The sequence below is a fragment of the Cnephaeus nilssonii genome (assembly GCF_951640355.1).
Source record: "Cnephaeus nilssonii genome assembly, chromosome: 17".
NCBI lineage: Eukaryota > Metazoa > Chordata > Mammalia > Chiroptera > Vespertilionidae > Cnephaeus > Cnephaeus nilssonii.
Window position 1 is genome coordinate 52,099,693 of NC_137088.1, and position 26,382 is coordinate 52,126,074.

Below are 26,382 nucleotides of genomic sequence, written 5' to 3' on the forward strand. Positions count from 1 at the left end.
AAAGTAGAAAACATATTGTAGGGGAAATATTCTACCTATGGATGAGAATAACATTGGGCGATTTAGATATGTCATTATTCTTAAAAATAATCATTAGGTGCTTTTATTTGTTCATGAATATGATCCCCTTAATGAATTTTATCAAGTTATATTAGTGTGGGTCACTGTGTAGACTTCAAAATTACCTAATATTACTTGTCAACGTTCAGATCTTTCCCTAATTCAGGCTAACCTTCTCAGTGAACTGGAATGAATAGGTTTCACCACAGGTAACTAGACTTGGCCTTACCCAGGGTCCCCATGACTCTACAAAAAAATGTATAAAACATCTCCAGCTGGGTCAGAGGAGCCCGGGCACATGGCCTCAACCCTCACTCTGCCATCGTTCACGACGACGGCCACCGTACATGTCCTGCCTCTAAATCTGCACACATAAATAAAGGGCATTTCCATGTCCCTCACAGAGAAACCCGCACGGTCAGGGGTCTGCAGCAGGTGCTCACGGCCGGTACAAGGAAACCCGGGAGCAGTGGACGCTCTAGAAAAGCCGTGGGCCAGCCAACTGTTAAGCAGTAAGCGAGGTCAGAAGACACGCGCCATCTCTGAGGGCAACACCATGGATGGTTTCCAAAACATGACGTGGAGTGAGGACAGCCGGCTGCAGCTGGCGGGGGGCTGGGAGGAGCAGCAGGGCAGTGCTGACCACACACACACACAGGCACAGGCACAGGGTCGCCGTCCACGGCTTCCCCACCACACTAGTAGCAGGGACACTTCTGTGGGACAAGGAAGGGCAGGGTTCCGGGGACTAGTTTAGGCAGAATGTAGCCTTAATCCAGAATTCTTTATCAGGAACACCATATTCACATCTTGCTGAGACAATGACACATTAATTTAAAAATAAACATTAATTAATGGCCCTTCCATTAACTGCATGAAACCAACCAGCCTGAAGCCTAAAGGGGTGATGCTGAGGGTCTGTCTCCTGTGAGGAGGCAGTCAGTCCAGGGAGCAGTTCAGGGAACGGACCAGGGAACCTCCAGGGAACATTCAGTTCAAGGAACAGACCAGTGAACAGTCCAGGGAACAGCCAGTCCAGGGAACAGTCCAGGGAACAGTTCAGGGAACAGTCAGTCCAGGGAACAGTCCAGGGAACAGCCAGTCCAGGGAACAGTCCAGGGAACAGCCAGTCCAGGGAACAGTCCAGGGAACAGCCAGTCCAGGGAACAGTCCAGGGAACAGTCAGTCCAGGGAATAGTCAGTCCAGGGAACAGTCCAGGGAACATTCAGTTCAGGGAACGGACCAGGGAACAGTCCAGGGAACAGCCAGTCCAGGGAACAGTTCAGGGAACAGTCAGTCCAGGGAACAGTTCAGGGAACAGTCAGTCCAGGGAACAGTCCAGGGAACAGTTCAGGGAACAGTCAGTCCAGGGAACAGTCCAGGGAACAGTTCAGGGAACAGCCAGTCCAGGGAACAGTCCAGTGAACAGTCCAGGGAACAGTCAGTCCAGGGAACATTCAGTTCAGGGAACAGACCAGTGAACAGTCCAGGGAACAGCCAGTCCAGGGAACAGTCCAGGGAACAGTTCAGGGAACAGTCAGTCCAGGGAACAGTCCAGGGAACAGTCCAAGGAACAGTCCAGGGAATAGTCAGTCCAGGGAACAGTCAGTCCAGGGAACAGACCAGGAACAGACCAGGGAACAGCCAATCCAGGAAATAGTCCAGGGAACAGTCCAGGGAACAGTCAGTCCAGGGAACAGTCCAGGGAACAGTCAGTCCAGGGAACAGACCAGGGAACAGCCAATCCAGGAAATAGTCCAGGGAACAGTCCAGGGAACAGTCCAAGGAACAGTCCAGGGAAGAGTCAGTCCAGGGAACAGTCAGTCCAGGGAACAGTCCAGGGAACATTCAGTTCAGGGAACGGACCAGGGAACAGTCCAGGGAACAGCCAGTCCAGGGAACAGTCCAGGGAACAGTCCAGGGAACAGTCAGTCCAGGGAACAGTCCAGGGAACAGCCAGTCCAGGGAACAGTCCAGGGAACAGCCAGTCCAGGGAACAGTCCAGGGAACAGTCAGTCCAGGGAATAGTCAGTCCAGGGAACAGTCCAGGGAACATTCAGTTCAGGGAACGGACCAGGGAACAGTCCAGGGAACAGCCAGTCCAGGGAACAGTTCAGGGAACAGTCAGTCCAGGGAACAGTCCAGGGAACAGTCAGTCCAGGGAACAGTTCAGGGAACAGTCAGTCCAGGGAACAGTCCAGGGAACAGTTCAGGGAACAGTCAGTCCAGGGAACAGTCCAGGGAACAGTTCAGGGAACAGCCAGTCCAGGGAACAGTCCAGTGAACAGTCCAGGGAACAGTCAGTCCAGGGAACATTCAGTTCAGGGAACAGACCAGTGAACAGTCCAGGGAACAGCCAGTCCAGGGAACAGTCCAGGGAACAGTTCAGGGAACAGTCAGTCCAGGGAACAGTCCAGGGAACAGTCCAAGGAACAGTCCAGGGAATAGTCAGTCCAGGGAACAGTCAGTCCAGGGAACAGACCAGGAACAGACCAGGGAACAGCCAATCCAGGAAATAGTCCAGGGAACAGTCCAGGGAACAGTCAGTCCAGGGAACAGTCAGTCCAGGGAACAGACCAGGGAACAGCCAATCCAGGAAATAGTCCAGGGAACAGTCCAGGGAACAGTCCAAGGAACAGTCCAGGGAAGAGTCAGTCCATGGAACAGACCAGGGAACAGACCAGAAAACAGTCCAAGGAACAGTCCAGGGAACAGTCCAGGGAACAGCCAGTCCAGGGAACAGACAAAAGAACAGCCCAAGGAACAGTCAGTCCAGGGAGCAGTCAGTCCAGGCAACAGTCCAAGGAACAGTCAGTCCAGGGAACAGACCAGGGAATAGCCAGTCCAGGAAATAGTCCAGGGAACAGTCCAAGGAACAGCCAGTTCAGGGAACAGTCCAGGTAACAGTCAGCCCAGGGAACAGTCAGCCCAGGGAACAGTCAGCCCAGGGAGTAGTCCATGGAACAGTCCAGGAACAGTCCAGTGGCCCAGCTCCATTGACACAAGTTGTATTTTACAACAACAACAAACTTATTTAATTTAAAGAGGCATTTGTTCCTGTTTCCTAGCTAGTTGTTGAAAACCCTCATTTTAAAAGAGCCACACCTTTAACAGGAGCACAAATCAGCACTTAAAAAGTAAAAAATCAAGAGATTCCACTTAACAGCTTTAAAGCAGCAGCAGCAGCAGCAACAACAACAACAACAACGATTTGTTTTAGGTCCATATATCATTAAATCTTAAAATCTAATGAATGCTGGAGCAAAGCTCCTGACACAGTTACCATTTACTTTAGCCTAAACTATTCAGATGGATTGAAACAGTGGGAGACCTAGTGGAAAACTCAAAAACGGTTACCGTTCAGCAGAGTCCTCCAAGACCGAGACATCTCAGGACATGGCTCTGGTCTGGCTGGAGGGACTGCAGGCCGCCCGACCTGGCTGGGACAGGCGCAGCACAGCCCACACGTCACAGGCAGGTGGTTTCCTTAGGACAGACGCGCACTTCGCGTTCCCAGTGGGAAGCTTGTGTTGTGTAAACCATATTCCATAGGAGGCGTGTGAGGAGGAACAGCCCTTGTCTTAATGGGCGCATCTGCTCCCTCCGGGGAGAGGGAGGGGATGTGGAGCGCAGGCAGAAGAAAGGGCTCCTGGATGGCACCATCTGCGGCTCTGAGAGCCTGGAAGGTGGCAAATGCGGCTTCAAAGGGATCCCAGAAAACTTTTACTGGGAAGTGGACCTTCACAGTGTGAGTCTAAGTGCGAGCCACAGAAGTGAGAAAAGCCTGGGAACGGAGGTCCCCATGAGAAAGGCGTCCCTTTGGAGGAACAAATGGCAAATTCTCTGCCAGTGATGGGATCTGACCAATTAACATGAGGAGGAGGAATCTCGTTCCTTTTAAATGTCAAGGCCATAAACTATGCTATTGAACATGTGCTCATATAACTAAATGGCAAATGTTATTCTTGGTGAAATTTTATAATGGCGGTAACACAATTTATATAAAAAAAGTAAAAATATAACAGAATATATATGCATTTTGGAAACAAAGGCTAGAAGGTTAAACACCAAAACAGCAAGTTGGTTCTTGGACTCATGGCATCAAGGATGGCTTCATTACCTGTTTCAGTATTTTCTACAACAGAAAAGCTGCTCAGAGGTACACAATTTTGCATATAATTTCAAGCAGTCTCTGAAACCTTGACCAGCCTTGGGAAGCCCATTCTGTTGGGTCCTAGAACCCTCAGGTTAAATCGTCCCTGTCCAAGCACATCGCCATGGCGTTAGATGCGGTTCCTAGGGTGAGATTCACATCGCCTAAGTTTGTGCCTCCAGTAAGGGCAGCGCAAGTAAAACACTGGAACCGCAAATGGAAGGGACAGTGAGAAGGACCGAGCAGAAAGTAAGTTTCATTCTTTGCTTCTCTTCCTTCTTTCCTGGGAAGATCTAAAGGGCACGTCTAAAAAATTTCTGAGGGGAGAAATTGCATTAAAGAATATACCAGAGCTCGGTGTGGCTCAGTGGTTGAGAGTCAACCTAGGAACCAGGAGGTCACAGTTCGATTCCTGGTCAGGGCACATGCCCGGGTTGAGGGCTCGATCCCCAGTAGGGGGCATGCAGGAGGCAGCTGACTGATGATGTTTTTCTCTCATCTCATCTCATGTTTCTATCTCTCCATCCCTCTCCCTTCCTCTTTCTCTAAAAATCAATAAAAACATATTTTTAAAAAGAATACACCAGAACACTAATATTCATCAGCGAAAATGCTACTGCAGGAAAACATAATGAACCTTCTAGGTAATGCTTTTACTGGAAAGGAGGGGTAGTCTGATGACAGAGCAAAATACTAAGAATTCAGTGAGATAGAGATGTAGAGGGTGTGCAGGAAAAATAGTGAGAAAATCTATGATTTCCCCAGAAATGCAGAATTGATGGCTACTTGACTACAAACCAGTGGCTCTAACCAATGAATATTAATGACAGGTAACCCTTCTAAGAAAGCCATCCACACCATCCTCTGCCAACTAGTTTTCTGTTTTGTTTGCTTCATACATAATAGATAAACCATGAAATGAATGCAAGCTGCCCCGACCTTACCATCAAATGCTAAGGACAGTCCAGAAAACCGGAAAAGGCAGGTACCATCAGTCCTAACTTTTCCCACTGAGGGCAAGGAGGAAAATGGGGAAAATTCACTCCCTATTTAAGCAAACTTCGCTAAGCGCCTTCCGTGTGCCAGGAGTTGGCACGAAATGAAGCAATGGCCGGGACCTACGAGAGCCTGCCTTCACAGGGCTCACCTTCTGTGGGGACACAGAGCACAATCAACGCAGCCAACACTCCCAGGTGGTAACGTGTGAGGAAATGAAGGGGCAGGGAACAGGCTGTGCCGGAGGCAGAGCTACTCGGCACCGGGTGTGCAAGCACGTCTTTCTGGAAGAGACACATCTGAGCTAAGACCTGAATCCTGAGAAGGCACCAACCCCAAGACTATTCGTCCACTGAGCTCTGCCATGGGCCGAGTGAAGCATCACCGAGAGAAAGGTGAGCCGGACATGGCCCTGGCCCGGACACCTTCAGAGTCTATCCTCTTAAAGGAGAAAGAAGCGAAGTCAGTTAGGACTCAGCGTGGTCGGTGTTCAGTGCCACAGAAGGAAGCACTTTGCTCCTGGGAGCAGGGCGAAGGGAAGCTCATCCGGCGTGAAGAAGGGTCAGAGGGAGGAGCTGGACCCTGAGCGAGGCCAGCACTGAGTCATGGCCGGGACGGCAGCCACAGGCAGTGATTGATGCCTGATTGCATAATGGTGATGATGCTTTCCCAGCTTATTTTATTATTATTTTTTTAAATTAAAGCTAAATCAGTGTGCCAGCATAAGCTCACGGCCAAGTTTAAACGCGAGTTCATTCTCACTGAAGGACCTTACAAACGTTATCACAAAATTGAATTCAGAAAACCAAATGAAAAAATGGCTCTAGTTTAAACATATTTTATTTTTTTCTCCTTCCTCTGGCCAAATATCATCATCAACCCTGTGGTACAATTTTTCAATGCAAATATGATACCAGCTGCCAAGAGCAGAAGCAGCAGACCCAATGTCTCCAAAAAGATGAAAACATTCTTTCCCTTGGGGATCTCGTAATGGTCATTATGATATATTATGGCCATCATAATTCAGAGAGATGGTCGGGCTTCAGATGCCTGGAATAAGTAGCTCCCAAAGCTGTGTCAGTTGGCATTTTGTTAAGAAGATTAAGAATATAGTTGTGCAGCTTTACAGCTACGGAGAGGTCTGCTTCAATTACACAGCACCGATAGCCTCATAAATATGTCCCAAAGAGCAGTAAATGCCTGGCGAAGCTGGTGATTGCTAATGGTTTACAGAGCCTTTCACCTCAAAGTCATACGCCTTGAACTGGCACAGGTGAGGAGAGACCTGAAGTCATTAACACTTGGGCTGCTCAGACCCCTCGGCGAGATGGATGAACTGTCATCATGCAATTCCCGAGAGATAAATGGCCTGAAGTGAAAAGGTGTCATTGAAATAACACAGACAGTCCTATTGTTGTTGACTCTCAAAAACATGGAAGGTAAACCTTGAAGGGTTGAAAACTTGGCTTCTCTAGCATTTCTTTAGAAAAAAAAAAAGGTCTTCAAAAGCAAGGGCTGAGCACAAAAATAATTAGCTAGAACTGGGAGCGCTTACACACATATATACTTCACTACTGCTGTTTCAGTTAAGTGTTAATATCCCTATTTTACAGACGAGAACACTGAGGCACGGATGGTTACATAGCACGGCCAAGATCACCCGATCAGGTGAGCAGCTAAGAGGAGACTTGGTCTAAAGCCAGACCTTGGCTTTTAAACACTGAACTGTACAATCTCCTTCAAAGGTGCTTAATCTGCTTTGGATCATAACCCTCTAAAAGGGAATTAACACAACGGTGTTTGTACAGGCCAAGTGTATTCATAGAAAACTTTTCATACAGCATCATAGAATACATGGACATCAACCTGTAATTGAACCCATAATGGTGATGTGAATTTAGGAAGAATTTCCTTTCTACAGAGAGCATGGAAATCTATGCACAGTCAGGCAAGTTCTTCTCATGTCACTGATTCTTTACTCCGAGCGGCAGCCCCAAATCATTGACTGTTCAAGGCTACACACGCTCAAATATAACAAGACGGGCCTCTCATTTGGGGGCAATGAAGCAAGACTTTAACGCTACGGAACTGGCAGGTTGGCTGGTCACCAATCTGTGTGAAGTACTTTCAGAAGTGGGTAAGAACTTTATCTAGCTTATAAATGTATTCTGACACTCCTTGATAACAGGGTTATTTTAAAAACTAGGGGAGGGACAAGATGGAGTGACAGGAGTGAGGTGTGGCATCTGGACTGGGAAGGAAGAGAACTGTCAACTTGAAAAGACCAGTCATTTGTCAAGATGTACCTACAGGAGGCCAATCTTCCTCTCCAGGGAATGTTCGCCCCAAGATCTACTTTTTCGGGGCGGAGTCGGGCCAGCTTCCCAGTGGCTCCAGGAAAGCTCTCTAGCTCTGTGTGGGCTGAAATCATTCACCACGAGGCCGTTAAGGCGCAGGGTCTCACCTCCGTCCAGAAATGCTTCACTTCTGAGAAAGACTCCCAGCTGCTGGACGGACAGCTTGCCTTTCCTACCATCTATATTTTAAATGTGAGTTGCTTTTCTTGTGCAAGTGCTTGGGGTTGGCCCTGCTATCCATTCCCCTTACCCACAGTTCACTGAGGTCTCCCTGGGCTAGGAAGCATGACCTGCAGCCTGGAGGCTCCCAGGCAGTTCCTCTAAAGTGGAGAGTTTAACTTGAGCTGCCTGGGTTGTGGGCGGGTGGGGGAGATGAATAGGAAACAACAGCTCAACATAGATTGCTGAAAGAAACACCCCTAAGTATTCCTTTCTGGGGTTGGTAAAACAGGGTGCCGTGTGAGCCCCTATTTTAAGGTCACTGGCCCCGAAGGAAAACCCATCACTGAAATTGAGGCCGAGATGTTTCTAGGTTAAGAAAAAGCACCGTTCAGGATTCTTTATGGCAGGATCACTGCCTAGAGGCTGGTTCTCATCCTGCCTGCTTATTTTTAGCAATGTAAGTTAGGCACAGGGCCAAGCACGGTACCCCAACGCTGATCCTTAAAGGACCCCCAAAGCCGGAAGTAGAAGCCCTTCTCCAGGCTTCTTCATCTCCCACAGCGAAGGTCTCCCACACGTATCCTGAATCCATCCACTCTGTCCGTGTCCACCGCCACGGACTCTCCTTTCCTCAGCGAGCCCAAGAGCCTGAAACCGTTCTCTGCCCTATTCTCACCCGCTCAGTGCATTATCCACAGGGAGGCCAGACAGCCTTTATAGCACAAATCAGATCAGATGGTCTCCCGGTGACAAGTCCCTGTGGCTCTGAGCACCTTCTCGGTGAACCGCAACCTCTTTTTCCCGCCCCACAAAGCCGCCTTGATCTGACCTGCCCACCTCTTCAATCTCATGCTCCACTCCTCTCTCCTTGCCCGTGTGCTCCAGCCCGCCTGGCACCCTCCACGTCCGGGCCAATGCCCTTCATTCCCCCGGACACTTCCACTGGCTGTGCCCTCTGCCCGGGACACTGCGCCTGCAGATCGGTGAGCGGGTAGCGTCTCCCCACGCAGGGCTCTCCTCAAATGTCTCTTCAGAGACGCCATCCAGGGGTACGGCACCAGCAGCTCCGAAGTGACGCTGCTCGTCACTCTTTATTCACACTGCCCGGTTTTTCCTTTGCACACAGCTGATGATGCTCTAAAATCATTGTTTATATTGTTGATTGTTATCATTTACTTGTTTATTGTCTATTTCAGGGACCTAGTCTCTTATGCTAGGCTAGTCCCCAGCCCTGGAACAGTATCTAGTCCCCAGTTCAGCAGCACCTTTTGAATAAATGTGTGAAGGTGTTGAGCTTAAGCAGTGAACCGCTGCTGTGACTGCTCACGGCTCCCGACCCGCGCTGCTCCTTGATGTGCCAGTGAGCTGCCAGCTCGGCTCCACGCCCGCCGGTCCCTCCCGGAGAGAAGGCCCGCTGTGCCACCTTGTGTTCTAGAATCCCGTCACAGCCAGGCTCACGCCCAGAGGTAACGAAGGCTCACAGAGAAGCCCAGCCCCACAGCTCCGAGCCCCAGCAAGCGGGTATGTTCCCCGGGGTTCCTCGGGGTCGATAGTGCTCCAGTGAAGGGCACCTTCGTGTCTTTCCTTAGAAAAGCACTTGTAGGGCCAAACAGGGCTAAAGGCTCCAAAGGCCTCACCCGTCCCCCCAGAAGCAAACCTGACGAAAAAGAACATTTCAGATCCTGTTCCCCGGCCAGGAGACGGACACTCCGGAGCAGTTTTAACAACCGCTTCGGCGTCACCATCGCCTTCCTGTTGCAATGCACTGTCGCAGTCGGAGGGACGTTTTCCTGTTCTCTCCCTAACGGCGTCTGTGATTTAGCCATTTCAATGAACTTTATCACCAAACTGCTTCACTGCGACCGAAGCCAGGCCTGTACATATAAACCTGTATTCCAACCTCTTACATCTGGGAAAGCACAGTGGCCTTAGAAAGCCCTGGCCACGGCTAACGAAGGCCAGGCGACCGACGTGGGAGCCTGCAGCGCCGCGTTGATCAGTGTCCGCCGGTCAGACCTGAAGAGCCATTTACTGAAGACTCAGGTCTTTTTCCTCAGAGCAAAGGACGTGTGATGAGCAGCCCCATTCATCTCCCATGGAGACAGTAAATGGCTTCAAACACCTCTTGCTGAAACAATATCTGCCCCGGCCTACGTGACGATCACGTCACCGAGGGGCAAGCTTTCCCTGACTGCCGATCCCTAATGAATGGCTGCCCGAGAGCCCTGGGAAGCCGCAGACGCTATGCTCTGCCCACTATTAGATTTCAGGTCTCACTGAGTCAATACTCATTCTGCCAATTGGATTTGCTTCGAGGCAGAATATGGGAATCAGTTTCACTCACACCCCCCCCCCCCCCCAGCACATACACTGTCCCGCTCAGGGTGAATCTCAATTAAAAAGAACTTTTATAGGTCAAGTACATTTAAGGTGCAGGGGAAACGGCAAGGCTATTTAATGACATTTTTTATCCGGGAACAAGATGGATCACAGGCACTTGAAGGAGCCCTCTGTGTTCCGGGCGGGAAGGGAAAGGAACAGAAATTCACACTGGCGCTGAAATGCATGCTCCCCCAGCAAGCATGGACAGCGAGGAGACGCTCAGCAAGCTTCTCACAGTGGAGACCGAGGGCCAGGGTCCTTTCGCTTCCTCTCCTGGTTTGGGCTGTTCCCTGCAGCTTTTTCTAGGCAAATGAGGCTCTGATCAAGCTTAGAGTCCAGGTACCCGGGGAATCAATGAAAACAATACACTGGAAATGTGTTTTTTAAAAACTACCATAAAGTTTTGAGACTGCTTTGTATATGTGTGTAAGAAATCAGCCATGGGTATTTTGGGGTACCCAGTGCACAGTGAATGTGCACAGCTCGCCCAGTTTTTCTCTTGCTGTGGAATTTTACTCTCTCAGAACGAAGAAATCGTGGCAGAGTCTGACCCATAAGGTCACATTATGGAAGGGCAACACAGAGGAGAGCGATGCGATCTAGCCCTGGACCTGACCCCAGACTCAGCTTCTCCCTAACTGACGAGGCTGTGGAAGATGGTCAGAGAAAGGGTGGGGGTCCCATTGCCTCCCCCTGCCTGGATCCCAGCCCCACTCACATGTTACTCCCACACACCCCCCTCCTATCCTGCTTTCACCACCTCCTAGATTTCAGGCTTCACAGATCAGCACATTTTTGTAAAAACAGATTTAAGCAACTGGCCACAATCTGCCAATTCATTACTTCGCAAACTAGGAATATTAAAATGGGGGAAGCAAATATCAACCCCCTTTCCATGAGGATGAGCCTGTTTCAGCGAAAAAGGACAGGAAGGGTATCACCTACACAGGAGCCTCTTCACCCCGGAAAAACCCCACTTCCCCAAAAACCTATTCTGCTCTGATTTCCCCATTTCACTGTTTACCGGAAGCCATGTCAGCACAGACCCAAGGAACACAGCTCCAGGGACCTGCTCCCTCTTGCCTCCCCTGGTCTTTCTGGAGTCCGGACAGTCACACTGGAACAGCAGGAGCCCAAGGAGCCCGCTCAGCCTTCCTCCGAGCCTCATCCACTCAGCGGGACACGGCCCTCCCTCAGGACGGCTCCCTGCAGGGCCAGGAAGGCACAGCCCACCCACGTTTCAGACGACAGCGCACAGGCTCGGGCACTGCCAGAGAGACCCGGCCGCAGAGAGCAGGTCGGAAGCGGGATGGCGACAACTGGCCGAGTGCTACTTCCACCACTGGGCAGAGGCAGAGAGGCAATGACCGGGAAGAAACGGGGAAATTCTCACATGCCTTTTCTTCCATCCAAGTTCTACAAACAATAATCCACAAACTGACTCCGTTTACACCTACAAAAAACAGAACATAGCATCTTCTTTTTTAAAAAAAAGAATTGTATTGATTTTGAAAGAGAGAGGAAGGGAGAAGTAAGAAACAGTGAAACATCCACCGGCTGTCTCGTCCTGCACTGGGGACCGAGCCTGCAACCCTTCGGTGCCTGGGGTGATGCCCAACCAACTGAGCCACACCGGCCAGGGCTAGAACAAAGCGTTTTCAATAAGCAAAGCAGATGGGTGTCAAAGGGGTTAAAGCAGCGGTTCCCAATCAAGATCGAAGCTGCCCTTCAGGGGACGTCTGCCTCCTCGGAATCCACCGGAGGAGGACAGGGTGTCACTGGCATCTGGGGGGGAGAGGCCAGGAGGCTGCTAAACATCCCACGATGCACAGATGGCCCCCGGCAGAGAACATCAGTCCAGGATGTCACACTGCCCCATCTGAGGCTCTGATAAAAACAGCTGCCTCTTCCTCCTCCAATCACCAAAGTCAAGTGACAGTTGCTTTGCAGGGGCAAACCACACACACAGAGTCCCATTAATGCACGGGCAGTGCTATGTCTTAATGTGGTCATTTCCCACGTTGGTAAATGGTCTCTATGGCAAAGGTAACCATGGAGAACATTTTAAAATTTAGAATCAACATAAATATCTCAGGAAGCACAGACCTAATTCCAACTATCTCCCAAAGATGATAAACCAACAACAAATGGGTAAGTGTTTATGCAACTCTAGGAAAGTCTTTTTAAATACAGCCGTTGAGATGGGTACATCATGACAAGCCCCTGACCACAGCAACTGCCAAAGTAAGTCTAATAAATAGCAGGTTGCTGAGTGAAGTGAGCTGACAGCCAGCAACAGGGATGGAGGGGATCCACCCATTCCAGTCTTATCATTGGCCAGTCTCCTGGCTAGTAGGACTGCGACTCTGATACCATGCAAAAGGATCCTTCAAACAACGTTGCCTCAGATGTTAAAATTACAAAATTAGTGTATTAGAATTTTTTGTGGCAAAGGTAATATACCAGGTGAGATTTCTAGAAAAAGAATTAAGCTCGAAAAAATGTGGAGGGTGTGATCAGTCACACTGTGTTTTTACAGATGTTTACTTCACTTGCAGGCGATCCACCTATAACGGGAGATGAACACAGTGCTGACGTTTGTTGAATGAAAGAGTGGATAATGTTTACTGTAAATGGTGAGGGGAAAAAAGTTGAGAACATTAGAAACATGAGTGTGAAATAAACGCAGGTAACAAGTTGGCACCAAAAAAAAAGGCATGTTGCACGTTGCATCCTAAGGACCCAGCGCTATTTTCACACCTTAAGATTCTACCGCAAGATTTCTTAACCAAAAAAGAGTAAGTTCACAAATAGGGGACACAGTTAATATCTGAGCAGGAACACAACAGGGGGAATACCAGATGTGGTATAGGTTGGGGAACTTTTAAAATCTCTGCAGGTGGCAATGCAGACAGCTTCAATAAGAACCCTGGCAAATACTTCACTCCAGCCGGCGGTACAGAATGCGTGATGCACTTGAGGGCAATGAGGGCAGGTGGGAAAATGTTAAATGGAGTAAACTCTCTGCCTCGGATAACAGTTTTTAAAATGTTCAGAACTAGGAAGATACCTCTGGCAAGAAAGAGAAACTCAGCGAATAAGGTGCCACAGCATCAGAAAGGGAGGTGCTGCCTGCGTGCAAGGCAGACTTTTCACAGTAGAGACACCATCGGAAGGAGGTGACAACTACAAAATAAACTTTATATGGAACCAAGGTAAAGGCAGAAAATAAACTCACAAAAATGTCTAAAGATACCTTGTTTCTTCTGTTAAAAAAAATGTACAAATGAAACCAGAAAAAGCCAGTTGCTGGAATTTTGAGGTTGTGGTAAAAAGGAACTCCTAGAAAACGGTCCACAGCAGGTCCTCGCGTCTCTCCTAGTGCGTCCACACTGCTGTCTCCAAACTGCGGTTACAAACTAGGAGATCAAAACCCAGAGTCCTTAAGATGCTGAAAGCGAGGGGGTTTTATGTGTTATGTAATGAAAGACAGACCCAAAATACAGACATTTTGGGTGTCCCCAAAAATGTATAGTATACACAATTTAATAGCTGACAACTCAATTTTGAAAATGAAATGCACTTTAATAAACATTGCCTTTATAGTTATTCAAAGAGTGTGTGTACATTTTTTTAAATATATTTTATTGATTTTTTACAGAGAGGAAGAGTGAGGGATAGAGAGTTAGAAACATCGATGAAAGAGGAACATCGATCAGCTGCCTCTTGCACACCCCCTACTGGGGATGTGCTCGCAACCAAGGTACATGCCCTTGACCGGAATCGAACCTGGGACCCTTGATTCCGCAGGCCGACGCTCTATCCACTGAGCCAAACCGGTTTCGGCAGAGTGTGTGTACATTTTTGGGGGACACCCCATATTTGTCTCATCTCTTGCTATAAGTCATCTCAAATATAAATATAAATATGACCTAACATTCTATAAAAAAAATTCTCAAATAAAACCCTTGATCACTTTGAGCCATGCAGTAAATAAAAACAGCAGCTTAAAACCGCATTAGTGGTAAAGGCCAGAAGGCGCCTTACTAGCAGCGGTGACTGCCCGGGTCAGCAGAGCAAAGTGCTAGGAAGTTTGCTAATTTAACGTGAACAACTTTTTTTTTTACTTTATTTATTTATCTTTTAATCCTTACCCAAGGATATGTTTTTATTGATTTTGAGAGAGAAGACAGGTGAGAGGGAGAGAAACATCGATCAGCTGCCTCCTATATGCACGCCGACCAGGGATCGAACCTGCAACCTACATACATGCCCTGACTGGGAATTGAACCTGCAACCTTGTGGTGTATGAGACGATGCTCCAACCAACTGAGCCACCGGCCAGGGCTGAACAACTTTTAATAGCTAGGAAGATATTAGGCAGCAGTGGCTCTGACTATAGGACTCGACTTCTAAAATGATTAGAAAATTGACGGCTTAGTAACAGGCGAGCAGGAAGGCCAATCAGTCTGAGACACCGAATCAGATACCTACCCCAAGGAGACTTCAACGTCTTTTCACGTTGCTGAAGCTCCGGTGACAAACTCTACTTGATTTTATATAAGAATTTAAGGCGAATTTTCCTTGTGTTTTAAAGTTTCTTCCCCTTTTTGGATTAAAGAGAGTTTACATAATAAAATCATCTACATTAAGCTTCCTAAGCCGTGCCAGTCAGTATTCATGAAGGCCCTATGATTCCCATTAAAACTAGACGAGCTCCCTCCTTGCAACAGAGCAGATGCCCAAGTGCTAACACTTGGTAAGTCTTTTATGTTCTGAGACTCGACTTCTGTGACCCCCAAACATCTACTTAACACATGTAAAGAGCTCAGAGCCGCGCTACACATGAAAGATCTGAGTACTTAGGCCCTATCATTGTTATCTGTATAAAAAAGTCCGTTCACCACGAAGCTGCCTTCCATTCCGTATTTCCCTTATCCTCAAGGTTATACAAATAAGAGAAAGGGTAACAATAGATCCTCGACATTTCCTTTCTAGGGTAAAATAATGGCATCTCGAGTGCAGTGCTGGGCGACAGCGCTTCCTGTGAGGACAGGGATGTTCCCTGACTGAACGGGCACACAGTGCCACAAGCCACACTGAGCTCTTCTGCGGTGGCCACTGGCCAAAGACCTGGCATTTAATTTCGATTAAACAGCCATGTGAGGCCAGTGACGGCGGCGCTGGGTGCCTGAGAATAGGATTCCCTGGTGCGATTCTCCGACGCCCTTCCTTGGACAGCAGCCTGTGCCCAGAGCCTAGGCTTTGCCGGCAAACGGCAGTCACCTTTCCAGCGTGTGATTTCAGGGGTCACCCTCTCCGGCCCCTTTCCTCAGCTGCAATGATAGTGCTCCCCTCAGAAAGAGCTCTTGCGGGGGAGTGTTTGGGGAAACAAAGGGCCTGGCATTCATTCCTATTTTCGATCACCATGTATGACTTTCTGAATACCTACAACGTGCCAGGTACACAGGTGGCCCAGGTGAAGAAATGGCTGAGGCCAAGCCACTTTCCCAGATCACAGGAAGTTTGAGTGCCAGGAGAAAGGAGGGAGAAGCAAGTGATGGTGGTGGATGCTGCTTTACTGTCTATGGTGCAGAGCTGGCTTCTCACAAGAAAGACCTTTGAGCAGAAGCCTGACTGATGTGTGTGGGCCCCGAGACTCCCGGGAGAGGAAAATACAGAGCGAGGAAGGAGCCAGCACTCAGGCCCTGGCGCAGGGCTTCAGGGAAGCCTGTCTGACCAGGAGGGGCTTGATCAGCTGACGTTCAGTCACTCTGGTCAGAGAATGAACTGCAGGAAGCACGAGACCTGCTGCAAGGCCCTGCAAGGCCAGGTGCCAATGATGGGCGGCAGAGGCCGGGGAAGAGCTGGGCGGCGGACGGAGCCTGGGCGCACGATGGAGGGCTGACAGTCTGCTGGTGTGAGCACACAGGACTATTAGGAGATCGCTCTGCAAGCACCGAGTCCCCCTTCGGAGGCCCTGCCGTGCAATCTGAGAGACTCTGGCAGTCAGACACTTCAGTGGTGCAATTTGCAATTCATTCTCCAGTCCAAGACCGAGGGCAGAGAGGGAGAGGCACCTGCTCACCCGGCTTAGTTCTCTGGTGCACAGTCCACTGCGGACCTGATTATGACGGCTCTGCATCACTTCAGAAGGGAAAACACGAAGACGACCTAATGCTAATGAGGGGCGTAGGCAATGAGATCAGATATTGCTTTCCCATCTGGATCGATGATGATTTCATGAACTAGTCACACCTCAGTACACTTGGATGAAAATTAAGTGGCATCAACTTGCCCATGGACTTCCGACCGAATCCACTCCTTTATGTGTGAGACGTGCTGCTCAACAGCTCGGGTCCTGCAGTTCCTTCCCTATAATGTGTGAGACTGCCTACCACAGTAGTTAAGAACCCAGCTCTAAACCCAAGTTCTGGGTTCAAATTCTGACTTTGCCAGCTATCTGGTTCTGGGTGAGTCACCGAACCGCTCTGGTCCCATCATCCTCTTCTCTACAATGGAGTCAACAGGGAGAACCAACAAGCAAACGCCTCTACGCGCCACCTCCCACAACCACATCAAAATTACAACTAAAATATAGAACAACCATCATCTAGAACCACCGGAAAGCTGGCTGAATGGAAGTCCTACGACTAGAGAAATAAAGAAGAAAGCACACTGAGACTGGTAGGAGGTGAGGTGCAAAGGCATGGAACGGGCTGGTTCAGCACCCACGTGGGCTGCTTTTTTAATCGGGACGGAGATCATCTCTGTGGAGGCTGCCCGGAGGAGCAAGGGGTCCCAGCCCCACACCAGCCCCCCAGCCCAGGGTCCCAGATCTGGGATCAGAAGTCTCTACTGGTAGTAAGAAGTATGGGCTGTAAAAACCAGTGTAGGTCAGGGCTCAGTGACACAGTGGCTGCTGGAGACCCAGCTGCTCCTCTTAAAAGGCCAGCACCATGAACTGAACTTATAAGCTCCTGCTTCCTCTGAGCTCCAGTGCTGGGCGAGGCTCTGGGGGACACAGGCACATATGAGGAGAAACTGGACTGTCTGGCATGGGGGCAGGAATTCGGGGGCGGCTTTCTTCCAGATGGAGGTGCTCGCATTATTCCCGTGCTGGGACCTTCCTGGTCTCAGGGCTGACTGGTGGCCATTTCTGTTTACTCCGCCCTGATGATTCTCTAAGACCCCGCCTCATCCAATTTACAACCTCACCCAAGCTGTGTGTAGTGGCTTTTGGATATGAATGGCCTGTCCTTGCTCAGGCTAAAACTTGTCAAACAAGCTGAAGCTGGGTCAGGGAGCCCCAAACCTATCAGTAAAAGGCCCAAGACCTGGCAATAGCACAAGCCTACCTTGCTTCACAGCTGGGCCTCTTCTGGACACTTCCAAACCGATACAAAGAGGAGGAATCTGCAGATCTCTCTGTAGCTCCTGCTGGGTGGCCCCAGGCAGTAGCTGAATTTGCACCTCCCTGGAGACCAAGAGCCAGTGTACCCAGTGTACCCAGTGGTCAGTGTCAGATTATAGATTACAACTCTACACATCCATAAGCGACACACTCAAGGGGCAGACTCAGCGAGCACCAAAGCCCCACTGAAGCAAGTCTTGCTCCATAGGGCTGTCTCCTGCACAGCAGCTCTCCCACTGTAGTTGCAGCTGGTCGCCACAGCCAATTGGCCTGGAGGTCAATTGCTTCCAGTGATACCAACAGCAATCAAGGCTCAACTACAACAAGGCTGTACACACAGCCCACAAAGGGGTGCAGCAAGAATGTCCACCTCAGGTGATTGGGGAGGCTGAGCCACTGGGCCCTATAGGACACCCACTACACAAGGCCATTCTATCAATTCAAGGAAACTTAGCAGCTCTACCCAATACATGGAAACAAACACAGGGAAGCAGCCAAAATGCAGAGACAAAGAAACATGTCTCAAATGAAAGAAATGGAAGAAAGCAAACTACTGGATATAAAGTTCAAAACCACGGCTATAAGGCTACTCAAGAATCTTCTAGAAACCTCCAAGAGACTTAGTGAGACTTTCAAGGAGCTTAGTGAGTATGCCAAAAAATGGAAAAGGACCAGTCAGACATTAAGCATCCACTGACCAAAATAAAGAATAATATACAGGGATTCAACAGTAGACTAGAGGATCCCGAGAATCAAATCAATGATTTGAAATATGAGGAAGCAAAAAACACCAAACCAGAAGAACAAAAAGAAAAAATAATCCAAAAATATGAAGATAATGTAAGGAGCCTCTGGGACAACTTCATGTGTACCAATATCCTAATTATAGGGGTGCCAGAAGAAGAGAGAAAGCAAGATACTGAAAACCTATTTGAAGAAATAATGACAGAAAACTTTCTCTACCTGGTGAAAGAAATAGACCTACAAGTCCAGGAAGCACAGAGAACCCCAAACAAGAGGAACCCAAAGAGGACCACACCAAGACACATCATAATTAAAATTCCAAGGGCTAAAGACAAAGAGAGAATCTTTTTTTAAAAAAATATATATATGTATTTTATTGATTTTTAGAGAGGAAGGGAGAGGGGGAGAGAGAGAGAAACATGAATGATGAGAGAGAATCATTGATTGGCTGCCTCCTGCACGCCCCCTACTGGGGATTGAGCCCACAACCCAGGCATGTGCCCTTGGCTGGAATTGAACCTGAGACCCTTCAGTCCACAGGCCAACACTCTATCCATTGAGCCAAACCAGCTAGCGCAAAGAGAAAATCTTAAAAGCAGCAAGAGAAAAGCAGTTAGTTACCTACAAGGGAGTGCCCATACAACTGTCAGCTGATTTTTCAACAGAAACTATGCAAGTCACAAGGGAGTTGTAAGAAAATTTAAAGTGATGAATAGCAAGGGTCTACAACCAAGATTACTCTACCCAGCAAAGCTATCATTTAGAATTGAAGGTCAGATAAAGAGCTTCACAGACAAGAAAAAGCTAAAGGAGTTCATTACCACCAAAGCAGTATTATATGAAATGCTGAAGGGAGGAGGAGGAGGAGGAGGAGGAGGAGGAGGAGGAGGAGGAAGAAGAGGAGGAGGAGGAGGAGGAGAAGAAGAAAAAGAAAAATATAAAAAATATGAACAACAAAATGGCAAAAAATACATATCTATCAACAACTGAATCTAAAAATCAAATGAATAAGAAATCTAATGAACAGAAGTGATAAATAAAATAGAATCAGAGACATGGAAATGGAACAGACTGACGATTCTGAGGGAAAGGGGGAGTGGGAGGATGGGAAGAGATTAAAAAAAGATCTTATATGCATGTATGCATTACCAATGGACACAGACAATAGAGTGGTGAAGGCCTGGGGTGGGGCGAGAACCGGGTGGAGGGGAGCTACGGGGGGAAAAACGAGGGACGTCTGTAATAATCTCAACAATAAAGATGAAAACAAATAAAAAAATAGAACATAAAAGAATAAAATAAATGGAGTCAACACTGTGCTGGCCTGAGAGGCCGCTTCTGAATTATGAGATAAAAAGTGTTCAGAACCAACGATGCCTGGCGTGTTGTAAAACTGTTTATTGTTTTTATTGCCAGTGGTTTAAGCAAGGAGGAGGCTATACATGCTTTCCCAACCAAACCAGAAATTTCCCTTTGCTCTATCTAAGCAAATGTAGCCGTGATTGTCAACACGAAAAACAAACGATTCCTTCAATTCCGCCCCCAGCATCGGGGATGACAATCACGGCCTTCACCGCCCAGAGGAGCCTACTCAGAACCACACCGCTAATTGGTAACAGTTCCAATGCAGGCACACGACGAGGTGCTGCGAGGTGTTACCTGCCTGTGTGTGCTGTGTGTGTGCTGTGTGTGTGTGTGTTGCTACTATGACAACAAGCCTGGCACACAGTAAGTACTCACTGGTGATAGTGGTAAGTTATCATTACCATCACCACACCCTTTTCATATCTAATTTTTGCCTTCTAGCACCTCTTTATCATCTTTCTAAAGTTATGAGGTGAGGCTACAAAGTTCTGTGAATAAAGTTCTGCTGTTGACTTGTGGAGCGCGTTTAATTTTTTCAGCTAGGATTTCCTGCGAGGCACCAGGGAGGTAAGTCCAAGGTGGACACAGACCTGCCCTGCAGGGAGCATACCATCTCAGCACCTCGCAAAAGCATTCGGCGTAGTGTGCACACCGAAGAGCAAGCATCACTTCCATTCTGGTTGTGATCAGCAACAGCCACTGGAGACTGTGCCCCAAACGAGGACCGAGTTCAGCCCTCCCTCTGTTCTCAGAAGTAGGAAAGGTGGCATTTGGGAGCTGAAATGGACCTGAGCGAAGACTGAGGAATGTGCTGCTGATGAAGCAGGCTTTAAAGGAAGGATACTACCCAGAAATGAAAGCTACTGTTTAGTTTTATACACTCACTTCTTCCCAAGTTGTATGTCATAGAATCAAAATGAGCAGGATCCCTGAGGGCAGGAGCCTGACACTGGCTATACCTCAGAATCGCTGGCGGAGCTTCTAAAAGAATACGGATACCTGCCAGTCAAGCACTGGGATTAAGATACTGTAGGTCCAGTAAATAAAAGCCACCCCTAGTCAGTTGCTCCTATTATTAGGCAACATCAATAAAATACCACTGATTTGTCCTATGTCAGAAATTAGCACAAACACTGCCTTATTTTATCTCCATCATGTGCTGACATGTGCAAAGTCTTCCCATTTTTTCCGATGACTTGCCCAGGGCCACAAAGCCAGCAAAGGTGGGGCTGGGACTTACACTTGCACCCCTTGCTCTAGAATCATGTGCTCTTTTCTCCCCAAAGGGAGTCGCTTATGCGGAGTCCCACACCAGCAAACCCAGACGTCAATAATTTAGTTCCAGTTTTGGCCTCTCCCAGGAATGGAATCTTAAACCCGTCCATCTGGAATTACCCCGTCAGCGAGGTGACCTGCCTCACAGACCTGCTGCCCGCGAAGGGAGGGGACCTGGCACGGCCACTCTGGTTTTTACCAGGGAAACGTCCTGCCCGCTCCCTCTGCCTGTCTCCCACTGCGCTCAGCTCCCTGGAGCACCTTTCCGGCTGGTAGACGGGGTGCTGCCCGATGCACCAGTCGCTGACCAACAGCCAATCAGAGCTTTACATTTCACTCAGTGAATTTTGTTTTCCACACATCATGAGGTCATTCTTTGCATAAAATTAGAGCCAAAGGGGTCATCCTAAAGGTGATCTGGTTCAAACTATCCATTTTTTTTAAATTAAAAAATGAGTCTTGAGGCAGGAGTAGTAAGCTGGTCACAGGTAAGGGCAGGAAAGAGCAGAGTTTGAACTAGAGGTTGGCTCCTGACACACCCAACACATACTTTCTCTCAAAACCAGAGCATGAGTTCCCCTTTCCCATAATGCACTGCCAAATCTTCTCTTGAAATAGAGTATTCTGACTCAACCCAAAATTATATATTAATGATGACCCACCTACTAATTGGTGTGAATTAGCCAAAATATCTTATACAGAGGGGCACAGGTAGTTATATGCTTCATATAAAACAATCCTTCTTTTAAAAAGTAAAACATCTTTATGCAACAAATTCTGTATCTTTTGTGAATTAAAAAAAAATCCTATATGTAAAAAATAGTAATCACCTTCTAGCATGATTTTCCAGATTAACCCCCCCCCCCAAAACAAAAAACAAACAAACAAAAAAACCACAAAAAACGTCTCTAGCCTCACACTGGTGTCAGAGGACAGGCCACCTGAATGCAAAAGCTGTCAAAATAAATCAATAGGAGCATTCTCCTGACTGGGCAGCAGAGGGCGACAGAGGAAGGACAGGCCCAGAAGGAAGGCGCTGGCCCTTAGGGAACTTGCTGATGGACAGCAGGCAGGGCCAGGCTTACAGAGAAGAGACTTAAAAACAAATCCCTGGTGGTCCCAGGCGCCAGGGCATATGGACGGGCACTCCCAGCAACTCCAGGCCTGACCCAGGAAACGGCCTGACCCCAGAAATTAACAAACGGTATTTCAACCTCTGCGTGATTTCCAGGGTGGGAGGGGAAGAGAGACGAAAAATACTAAAACCCAAAATGTACCCGATCTTGAAAAGAACAAGAAAAGCAAAAATGGGCCTGTGAGATTAACAATTAAAATAAAATACAAACAGCCAGTTATGCCCCGAAGTAGGAAAAGATCTTTAAGGCACAGATCTCACCCCCAAGATCTGAATTCCTGAGAATCAGTCGGTGCAGACCTCTTGGGTTATCAGCCTGCTTACTTGGAGCTATGACAGAAATGAGCTTCATTAGAGAGAATCGCCTGATATCTAGGAACCTCCTCCACCGGCTGACCTATCCTCAAGACAGACTGGTTTCCAAACCTGATATGTAATAATAATGTCTCAATGGACAAATACTGAGCTGACTATAAATTCCCATATAGCAAGCCTGTCGCTAATCCATATACCCCCTTCCCAGGGACATAGGAACCCAATGAAGGCATTGCCTCCTTGGCATCAAGTGACTTCAGCATATTTTATTTGATCTCTGATGTTTTCAGAGAGAGAAAAAAAATCCTGTTCTAAAGGGGGGAAATGAGGAATGGACATAAAAGGGAGCACTATAGTCAAACTGCTAAATCTTTAAGGAGGACGAGGCATGAGGCGACTATTCTGTTCTTGTTCCAAGTAGCCTGAACTTGAACATTTCTGAGCTGTCCAGCCCTGCGTCAGTGCCGATATGTAACCTCCAGAGAGCCAGCCCTCTGCTTACCCCCGAAGGACTCAGGAAGGACCGTTCCTGCATGCAGACCACGGGCCACCCAGAGCAGCGGTCGCCAACCTTTCGGACCTCACGGACCACCGGTTGGCGACCGCCGACCTAGAGGAATACCATTTCGCACCAATACAGAAGCTGCTATTGCAGGACTGACTGTACTCAAGACGCACTTTTTACTCAGAACCCTCAGCTTGTGTTTCTTCTTTGGAAAACTCTGGCTATTGCTTAGTTGTGTTTCCAGTTTGCAAACACTAGGACCTTTGAATAAAGCTTTGTCATTTATTTACTAAAGAATCAGCGAAGTGGCCATTTTATGTTCTCATTTAACTGAGCTTCTGTCTTTGTTGTCTCATCAAACCTACTCACAGTTCCACTCCACCGTGCAGGACAGATGATCGAAATGCCAGTGCCGATTCAAATAACTAACGTGTGGCAGACACAGATATATTTATATGCTTCCTATAAAGATTAATAGTAGCTGCTGCTAGCCTGCCAAACTGCACGTGTACAAACTTCCTCTCCCACATGTAAATCAAACACGAGGCATATGGCGTATTGTAAAGAAGTGCTGATGTTACAACGATCTTAAATTACTCAGGTTCCGGATTAAACTATGGAGATGTTGACTAATGTGGCAATATGCTCTGGATCTCTCCACGTTAATTTCATGTTATAAAATGTAATGGCATTCACAAAAAAGGTCTCAGAAATTAAGAACAGGGAATGCAAACGTATTTGAAATCAAGAGGTCTATTTCCATAATCAATTATTTGCTAGTGTGGGCACATTCATTATATGATGATACCAGCAACCACTGTCAGTTGGTAGATTGTAATGAGACTCACTTTTTTGGTCCTCTTAAAAGTGACTCTAATGACAAAGGAAAACTAAACACACTGACAAAAGGAATGAAGGAGCAAATAATGAAGGGGCAAATAAATGAGGTAGGAGAGCAGAGTGGTTTGTGACTGTCGAAGGAGCAGTGGCTGAATCAGAGATGCCCCCGAAGAACCAAAGACCACTGGCGAGTTTCCAGCTGCTGACTACCGAAACCAGCGCTTCTGCAGAAACCAGCGCTCCTCAGAAGTGAGGCCGAGGACTAGACCACAAGCTCCTGGGTGAACTTCTCCGTCACCTCGTGGGCTGGCACCTCCCACCTGTCAGGGACGTGGTGACAGTGAGAGGAGAGGCGTGTGCCGCAGGAAAGTGCTTTGTAAATTGCCAGCTTGTGTCTAAGTGCCAGGTATTATCATCGCCCTCACACGCAGGTCACTTCCTACTACGTCTCAGCCACTGTTTAAAAAACCATTATCCATCCCGAAAAAGTGATCTAGGTACAAGACACATCAAAGCTGCATCGGTGGAAACACCGTTTTTAAGAATGAAACCTGCACAGTGGCTTTTGAAACTGTTCAAGAAAGATTGAGCATTTCTATTCACACACACGGCTGCCCTGAATGTTGGGTTTCCTTCCAACGACACCCATGGTTTGGATCACAGAACGCACAGCGCCACGAGAGCGTGAGAACAGGTGGCTGCGACATACACACGCGCCACTGTTGCAACGGAGCCAAGAGAAAATGAAGAGTCTGGCTCCTCGTCTCGGCTCAGAGGGTCGGAATAGGCCCTGCATGGGACAAATCACGTTGGCAAGGGCCGAGGAAACAACCGGCGTCAGGCACTCTGTGTGGGTGATCCATCACTAGTCACAGACACAGATTCAGCAACGACATTCCAACATCGTGGAAAATATTTCTCAGGCTGAGGTCCTGGGGGTTCCGGTGAGGCACGCAGGCAGGGGGAAGCAGGACGTCTAACTCCTCAAGACCCAGAAGACCCCACTTCCCTGGGGTCTTTAATCCCGCCATTAAATTGTGGGTCTGCTGAGATATGTGTTTAGTACAATTGGTGGAGCTCTTGTTCCTGACAAGTATAAACAATCGCATACTCATCCATCCATCCACTCATTCATCCAATACCTATTTACTCATGGATACCTAGCCGGAGTCAGGAACTGTGTTAAATGCTGCGGATACAGATGTCAATATGTAGACATGGGCCCTGGCTTTATGGATCTTACATTCTAGTAAAAAAGAGAGAGCAGCAAAAAATAAATATACAAATGAACGGCTTGTGATACTCAGGATACAGGCTATGAAGATATGGGGTAATAATGCAGTAGAGGTCACATGGAGGTGTTGGAGGGCTACTTTAGATAAGTGACCAGGGAAGCCTTCTCTCAGGAGGAAACCAATGAGACGGAGCCAGCCAGGGGAAGAGGTGGGAATGAGGCATTCCAAGAAGAAGGAACAGGACATGCAAATGCCCTGGGGTAGGAAGGGCTTGGAGCTAAAGGCACTTCAGAAAAGCAGCCAGGTGGCTCCAGAGCAGTGAGCAGGGGAGAGGAGTGTGAGCTGAGGTCAGGAGAGAGGCAAGGAGCCCCATTTTGCACGCTGTGCAGGCCAGGTTCAGGAGAATTAAAGGAGAAAGGTTTTAAAAGCTTAATGGTTATTTAGAGGCACAATGTGACTTACATTGAAGGGTATCGCTCTAGCTGCATATGTGTAACATATGTATAAACACAACCTTTATTCTAAAGATGCTGGTCTACCATTTGAAGAAATCAGAAAACGTTTTAAATGCATTTCTAAACATTTAAATAAAAATAATCTTAGAAAAGCAGACATTTAAAAAGCCCCAAAGAGCCACCCGAAGACCAGTAAGTTAAACAATGGATTATGGGTTAAAAAATAAATAAAAATCAAAGAACAAACTAAACCTACATACCTCCTCGTTGCACCAACAAGGTGACCTCACTCCCCTTTGGACATTCGATCAGCATGTCCACGACCTGGTTGTGAGTGAGAGCCTGCACATTCTTCTTGTTCACTTCCACGATGAGGTCCCCTTCCTTCAGGCCACGGCACCTTGGGCTGTCCACAATCTGTTTCACTCTCTGGCCGCCCCCTCCAGGACTGTCTGCGATAGTGAAGCCAAAGCCCATTGGCCCTTTGACTATATGAACAGTTATGAGTTCTGGCTGAGTGGCTATGGAGGAAGCCAAAGAGACAGTGTCATTGGGGTAACCATGGGAACCGTTTGAAGCCACGTCGGCTGGGCTGCTCGGCCTGGCATCCTTCATGCCGTTGACTTTGCCCGTTTTACTGCTGTGACTAGCTGGCGAATCATAGGTCTCTTGCCCGTTCACGATAATTGGTTCTTTATCCAAAATGGCCACTGAGGTCACTAAACTCGTATTGGGGTCATCTGGGTCAAAAGGCAATGGATAACCTCGGCAGAGTTCAAGGTCCACACTGGCACCAATGGGAATGGACTGGAAGATTTTCACAACTTGTGCATGTGTGTGTCCCAAAACACAGGTATCGTTCACACTGACAATTACATCTCCTGCAAAAGGTAAGAGTTTGGGGATTAAAAAAAACAGTATGCAGAAAATCTACCTCAATATTCTATCTAATAAAAGAGTAATATGCAAATTGACCATACCTCTGCTA

The 26,382-nt window shown here is 47.9% G+C and overlaps 1 protein-coding gene across 12 annotated transcripts in view; it reads right to left on the reverse strand.

Moving 5' to 3' along the window:
- MAGI1 (membrane associated guanylate kinase, WW and PDZ domain containing 1) overlaps positions 1–26,382 on the reverse strand; it is a 571,591-nt gene that overhangs the window by 44,621 nt on the left and 500,588 nt on the right. For all 12 annotated transcript variants that reach the window (XM_079794597.1, XM_079794593.1, XM_079794600.1 and 9 more), the window contains one exon: positions 25,655–26,275. In XM_079794597.1, the coding sequence (XP_079650723.1) occupies positions 25,655–26,275 (621 nt within the window). The remainder of the gene's footprint in view (positions 1–25,654; positions 26,276–26,382) is intronic.